The 7797-nt window shown below is 44.7% G+C and overlaps 1 protein-coding gene across 1 annotated transcript; it reads left to right on the forward strand.

The window, feature by feature from the left end:
• The first annotated feature begins 5888 nt into the window (after positions 1-5888).
• On the forward strand, positions 5889-7589 carry LOC143187873 (uncharacterized). Its single transcript, XM_076392032.1, has one exon. It carries the CDS (start codon positions 5889-5891, stop codon positions 7587-7589), a length of 1701 nt encoding a protein of 566 aa, XP_076248147.1.
• Positions 7590-7797: the final 208 nt, after the last annotated feature.

Genomic DNA, 7797 nt, shown 5'->3' on the forward strand with positions numbered 1-7797 from the left:
ATTGAATGGCGCAAAATCTGCACTAGAAGATAAATACGGTGAGAATTCAGGACAGATGTTAGAGCCCGTCAAAGAAGTAGCATTGGAAGCATTCATTCGAGGCTTGCCAGATGAAATCGCTAGAGTAGTAGACGTGCGTGATCCGAAAGATTTGGATGAGGCTTTAAAATTTGCAACTAGAACTGAAACTAGGATTAGATCAGGAATAATACCATCGGGAGAAACTTCGCGAGTAACATTTGCAGACGATAATCAACCATTAACGTCTCGACCAACGTCTCCATTTTCTCCAAACTCTAATTATCGTAACATGTCGAGTCATTATCAAAATTATTCGGTTACGAGACGCGAAGAACGTCAATCTCGATCACCTTCTCCTAGTTTTGCGAGAACTCCACTGCGAGGGAAGGATTCTCCTCCTAGATACGCGAGCTCAACGCATAATTATCCAAATTATACGAATCTTCCAAATTATCCAAACATTCCTAATATGAATCCGAATCACCATGGTCAACCATACTACCCTCCTTATCCTATGTATCCTCCTATGTTCTTTCCTCCATATTATCCACCGTATCCAATGTACAATCCAGATACATACAACCGTCGATCATCCAACTCATCCACTCCTACATCTAGTAGACCATCATCACCGCATCCTAATAAACCTAGCCAACCAATAGAAAATGATTCTTTAAACTCCCTACCGACTCGTCGAACGGACGCGACGACGAGTCTCTTTCCGACAGAGCGTCGCATCACAGCGAAAAAGTTGAAACAAACCCAATAGTTCTTCCAGTAAAACATGAATCTCCTGTAGTTAAAATGTTCGCTACAGAATTACAATCAGGTTGTGCACACTTTTTAGTAGATACAGGGGCGGACATTAACATAATTAAATTAGATGCATTACACGAGGATGTCGAAGTAGCACTTGACGAATCAGCTATACTCACAGGTATTACTCCGGATAAATTAGAAACTTTAGGTACCACAATCATTACATTACAAAATAATCCAGTCAGATTCCATGTCATAAAATCACCATTCCCATTGAATAGCGATGGTATTTTAGGAAAGGAATTCCTAAGGCAGGAACAAGCAGAAATTTCTTTTGCCCATAACACCTTAGTTACTCAATCAGATCCTATCAGACCCATGCATTTTGTAGGAGAGGAACCATTAAATACTCGTCCAGTACCGAAATCGCGAATTCTTAGAATAAATGCTAGAACCAGACAAATCATTGCCATTGACGTCACGAATAGCGACTTAAAAGAGGGGTATTTACCAAAATTGAATGCACAAGATGGAGTCTACATTGGCGAAGCCGCTGTTTCTGTAAATGACCAAGGCAGGTGCCATGTTCTCGCCATAAACACCTTAGAGGAAGACATTGAAATAGAAATCGAACCACAGAATTTGATTCCTTTTGAATATCATAGTTTACAGGAAGAGGACAATGATTCAGATTCCACAAACGCTAGTATTCAACTTAATAGAATAGATGAAATAGTAAAACGTTTGCGATTAGATCATTTAAACGACGAGGAGGTGGAACACGTCCTTGATCTTGTAGAGGAATTTCCTGATAGATTTCATCTACCGGGAGATACATTAGAAGCTACTCCATGCATTACGCATAAAATTCCTACGTCCGATGATGTTCCAATTAATACGCGACAATACAGATTTCCTCCGGTTCATAAGGATGAGATACAACGTCAAATTTTCGCTAAATTAAGTAATGGTATAATAACACCGTCGAATTCTCCGTATAATTCTCCACTCTGGATTGTCCCAAAGAAACCAGATTCTAAGGGTAATCCGAGGTGGCGAATGGTAATAGATTTTCGTAAACTAAACGAGAAAACGATCGGCGACGCGTATCCGTTACCTAATATTGCCGACATTTTAGATCACCTAGGAGATGCGCAATATTTTTCGATTTTTGATTTGGCCAGTGGATTCCAACAAATCGAAATGGATCCAGCTGATAGGCAGAAAACTGCATTTACAACACCTAATGGCCATTATGAATATATTCGCATGCCCGAAGGTCTTAAAAATGCACCAGCTACATTTCAACGGTTAATGGATCAGGTATTACGCGGATTGCAAGGAATAGAAGTTTTCGTTTATTTAGATGATATCGTGGTTTACGCGAAGTCTTTGGAAGAACACGGCAGAAAAATTCGCAGATTATTTAACAGGTTAGCAGACGCGAAATTGACTCTTCAACCGGACAAATGTGAATTTCTAAAAACTGAGGTCACTTATTTGGGACACATCATTGGTCGTAATGGAGTAAAGCCCGATCCGAACAAGATCGGGGCCGTGAGAAATTTTCCCCGTCCACAAAACCCTAGAAACATCCGACAGTTCTTGGGTCTTGCAGGTTATTATCGGCGTTTTATAAAAGATTTTTCCGCGAAAGCTAAGCCTCTAACGGATTTATTAAAGAAAAATGCTCAGTTCGTTTGGGGTAAAGAACAGAAACGAAGTTTCATAGAGTTAAGAAATGCACTCTGTAAACGACCCATATTGCAATATCCCGATTTTAATAAGCCATTTACACTGACAACCGACGCATCAGATTATGCAATAGGAGCTGTCCTTAGTCAAGAAAATAACGGTTATGATCTACCTGTAGCATACTTGTCTAGAATGTTAACGAAACCAGAACAGAATTACTTTACCACTGAGAAAGAGTGTCTTGCAGTGTTATATGCGGTTCTACATTTTCGACCCTACCTTTATGGAAGAAAGTTTACTTTGGTCAGCGATCATGAACCCCTTAGATGGATAAATTCGGTTAAGGATCCAGGACAGCGACTGATTCGTTGGAGATTGAAACTTCGCGATTATGAATACGATTTCGTTCATAAATCAGGCAAGTTAAACACCAATGCAGATGCACTATCTAGAAATCCAGTAGATGGAAGTCAACTAACATCCTCTGACGAATCTGATGTATCCATGGAATTATCTTCTGAGGAGTCTGACGCAGAATCAAATCTGGGCAGTCATATCTTACTACCGATACAGAAACCTAAACCTTCTAGTAGAACTTCTGGACCTTCGAAACAGTCAACAGATCCTTCAGTAAAGCTAAGGGTAGGAAGACCATTAGGATCAAAAACCAAACCAAAACCACCACCTGCGCAGGATCGAAGTGCAATAGCTACTAGAACTCGCTCTCAGGTGCCAGGAAAATCAACACAACCCATGGCAGGATCTTCAAAGGTTTCCGAATCACCAAATTCTTCACAGTCACCCGTTACTACAGTTCCACGGACCTCTTTGGATGAAGACTCACCTTCTAACGATCCTCCAATTTTGAGACAACGACGGAGTGTTCTCCCTAACCTGGAATTTTATCCTGAGAAACGGATAGTGGATGTACCTAGAATTCCAGAGAAAGGTACCTCCAGCAATGAAAACCCATCAAAACACACAGAATCAGAGGATCTACCAAATTTACAAGGCATTGCAATTGAGTTGCCAGAATCCTGCGACACAGTTACGGATGACGACATAATAGAGCCTGTTCATTCACCCATCACTCCAATGGATATCCAAGAACTCCAGGAATCTTTTAAGAAATTCGATCAGTCTTTGCAAGAGCGAGGGTTTGCTCTTGATGATGAGGGAGAGGATTTAGTTAAATTAATTGATTCAGGAGACGAAGATACACCAACAGACGGTGTAGATGAGACAGACATAAACGACGATGAATCTGAAGACGTCATGAGTCAACGAGTTGAGGAATTAATCCAGAAATCGACAACTATTCCTTCTCTCTTTCAACCTTCAAGTAGCAGAGCCCTTTCCAAACCACCTGCACTTAGAGATATTCCTGAAGACACTGAACTAAATGAAACCAATAACTCTATAATCATTAAACCTTCGTATCAATCCATTTTCCCAACACCCGCTCCGTTAACGCAACCCTTAGCTCTTTCAACACCATTTCCAAAACCTTTATCCACTCAAATTTCTAAGGAGGGAGGAAAGATTTCATCTGTACATTGGCCTAGACGTCTATTAGGGAACCAAAGGGGTTCACAAACCCTAATGACCGAAGACATTCCACCCGACTTGGAAGCAGCAAGACCGCTGGATTTCCCTGAACTTCAGCATAAGGCTACTGAATTCATATCCAACACCAGAGAAAATCTTACTTATTCCCGATCGCATTACGTGCATTTTGTGTCAGCTGATTGCGAACCAATAACTTCAACTAGCAAATTGCTATCTGACTTACACATAGTAAATTTTGAGCATATGAAATCAGTAAAACCAACAATAGGTCAAGTATTAATTACTAGTCGAGGAAAATATAAAATCTTCAGCATAGTCGTAAAAGCTTTTCATTCAGATCGTCTTAGTATACACAACTTAATAAATGGACTATCAAATTTAAAACATATACTTTTAAAATCAAACATTTCATCTTTTAGAATATCCCATTCGGGTGATTTCACAGACGAGCTTCCTCATAATATGCTTGCACCTTTATTAACCTATATTTTTGAAAGTAGTGGCATTGAAATCACAATTTGCTATGGTAATATACGAGTACCTCCAAAATCAGTACGCGCTGAGATCATTTCGGAATTTCATAGTGGATTAATTGGCGGACACAAGGGTGTGACGAAAACATACCGTAGAATTAGAGAGAAATTCTATTGGCCAGGTTTACGAAACGATGTTCAAAATTTTATTCGTAACTGTAAGGATTGTCATAGCCATAAATTGGTTAGAGCCAAAACCAGGGAACCCATGTTAATAACTGATACTCCAATTGAAGCTTTTGAAAAGGTATCCTTAGATACAGTGGGACCTTTACCTACCACACCATTGGGAAACCGTTACATTCTGACAATGCAGGACAACTTGACGAAATACTGCATAGCCGTTCCCTTGCCTGACATAAGAGCAGAAACGATAGCGCATGCTATGGTTACACATCTGATATTGCAGTATGGTGCACCTCGTATAATCCTAACAGACAGAGGAACTAGCTTTATGAGCAGCCTCATTCGAAGTTTGACACGTATACTGCGAATACATCACGTTACAACTTCAGGTTACCGTCCACAAACGAATGGGGCATTGGAAAGGAGCCACATCGTTCTAACCGAGTACCTTAGTCATTATGTAAGCGACTTCGACGATTGGGATCGTCTGATACCTTTCGCGATGTTCTCATATAACACTTCAGTACACGAGGCGACTAACTTCACGCCGCATGAATTAGTATTCGGTAAAATAGCGCGATGTCCAAATAGCTTTGAGCCAGATCAAAAACTTCCAACCTATAACGCTTACTTGCAAGATCTAATAATACGGTTGACAGAAATGCAAACGTTGGCGGGAAAGAATCTAATCAAGGCTAAGGAAACCTCTAAGGCGCAGTATGATAGGAAAGCAAGATCATTCCAGGGAAAGGTAGGAGACGTGGTACATGTCTTGGTCGAACCCAAAAAGGGAAAGTTTCATGAGCGTTACCGCGGTCCTTACGTAATTGTTGGAACACTGGAAGGAAGGGGAATTATACTAAGGGATGAGCAAGGCAACCTTCTTACTAAACATCCAGACAAATTGAAATTAATTTAGAGTCCAGAATTTACCGTGGTTGGGGAAATCGGCGGATTGAAAGCCTATGAATCGGGTTGTTAGAATCCAAGCCCGTGACTTGTCGCGAATGGGTCATTTTCGGGGCTTCGGGGGAACACCTCTGGATGGGACGCTATGTCCACCTGATTGCCTCGGGGCGATTCCGGTGTCCTTCTTTCCACCACAGAACGTCGAACAAAAGGGGCTATTTTATATATTTGAATATTAACTTACTTATAGTCTTGTGATTTACATGCTACACTAGGATGGCAGGCACTAGCGGGTACCGGGTGGTTGAGGCGGAGCGTCGGGTGTACGTGGCGAGGTTGGCGCCCTACACCAAGAAAAAGGACCTGATGAAGGTCTTCGGTAGCTGGGGCGCTCGGGAAGCCGTAGTCCAGAGGAAGGCAACGGGAAACACCGCATTCGTGACCTTCGAGACTGCGGAACAGGCGAGCCGAGTCGTCGAGGAAGCGGGGGTGCATCCTTTCTTTTGCCACAAACGCAAACTGGGTGTCCTACCGGCTGACAGCTGGCATTCGCGAGGAGAGGACGTCCCGGTCAGGGAACCAGCAGTGGATCCCTTCGATGGCCTGATCTTGCCGCCTTCCAAGGCAGCGGCCCTCCCCGTTGAGTGTCTCGCGCATATAGGCGCATACTTGGAGTACCGTGACCGGGCGCGTATGGAGCAGGTCTCTCATCGCTGGCGAGAGGGGAGCCTTTGGTCGCATCAGGGGGTGACGGCTTTCGACCCTAACGACTGGCGCTGGGGAAATTCGTGGAACTGTACATGGGAGAAAAACCCATTAAGCACTGAGGCCTTCCGTTGGGCGATTCTCCGCGGCGGCAGATATATCACCTCACTGAGGCTGGACGACTCGCGTCTGGTATCAGCGCTTCGGCCGCAGGCGTTGTCTATCGCCGCCGCCCACTGCGGGCGTTTGAGGGATGTCGACTTGCTGAGTGTCAGTATACGTCCTCCGGTCTTGAGGGAACTGAAGACCTTACGCGGGCTTGAGTCCCTTACCGTAGGGAGGTGCACTGGTCCCGTAGACCCGGAATTAAAAGAGCTTCTCGACAACAATACCGCATTGCAGACTCTCACACTGGTGGGCAATTCATTCACGGGTTCGGCCATTAGGGACGGGATTCGCGTCGGTACGCTTCGTATCCGTCGATGCCAACGGATGCGGAGTGAGTGCCTCGCGTCCGCGTTAGCGTCTGCCGAGCGCCTGGCGGCCCTCGAGATTGGCGGGTGTTACCAGATAGTGGATGCCAAACCACTCGATGCCCTAATAGGGAATAGGCAGCTGCAAATATGTTTAACTGAGCTGATCATCCACTTAGTTAATTTTTATCCAGCGCCCATTATTGGCGACATAGACGAGCCTGAGGTACCGATACTGGAGCCGGAGGTGACGAGAAGGGCAGTAGCTCTGATGGACTCTTTTCAGAATCTAAGAACATTAGACGTCAGTTTCTGCCGCTGGGTAGACGGACGAGTAATCGCGGCAGTGGGTAGATCACTCAGAAGCTTAGAGAGGCTCAACATATCTGGGTGTATGTCCTTGAGAGGGGAGGACTTGGAACCTTTGAGCAACCTGTCTGCCTGCCGGGAATTACAAATGGACGCCCTGTTCGAGACAGTCCGGGGGGGATTTTTGAGCCGCATGATTGCGCTTACGACGCTGACCTGTCGGGATAACAATTCGGTCACCGATGATGACATCTGTGGATTGCTCAGAGCCGCAGCACAATTGGGCCTGCTGAATCTCGAGGGCTGCCAGGGCATCGGTAACTTGACCGTGGGGGTGGCCAGCGAGACCGTGCCGGTGCGGGGTCAGATCCTGTACATGTATCTGGGGGGGACTCGAGCCAGACCCGCGAAAAGACAGCGAGCGACATTTTACAACCGAGTATATTATGAGAGGATAGGACGGCCAACGTACTTCCAAGTAGACGAGTAGCGAGTGCCCTGCCTTGCAACAATGCTCAGGCATTATGGACTTTCCTAGTTGCATGTCGGGGTGCCGTCGCAAAGGAATATTCGGTAACAACGACTTCAGCGGGTTCGACGCTCTTCCCGTCCGGGGGCGGTGATATCCGCATAGCGATTGTCGTCGGGGACGACGACGATTCTAAGGAGGGAGGACTGTTACGTTCCGAACAGGAAAT

Source organism: Calliopsis andreniformis, unplaced genomic scaffold (genome assembly GCF_051401765.1).
Source record: "Calliopsis andreniformis isolate RMS-2024a unplaced genomic scaffold, iyCalAndr_principal scaffold0396, whole genome shotgun sequence".
NCBI classification, from domain to species: domain Eukaryota; kingdom Metazoa; phylum Arthropoda; class Insecta; order Hymenoptera; family Andrenidae; genus Calliopsis; species Calliopsis andreniformis.

Bases quoted from the DNA above. Each gene is read 5' to 3' on its own strand.
- LOC143187873 (XM_076392032.1), top strand. From the start codon at position 5,889: ATGGCAGGCACTAGCGGGTACCGGGTGGTTGAGGCGGAGCGTCGGGTG.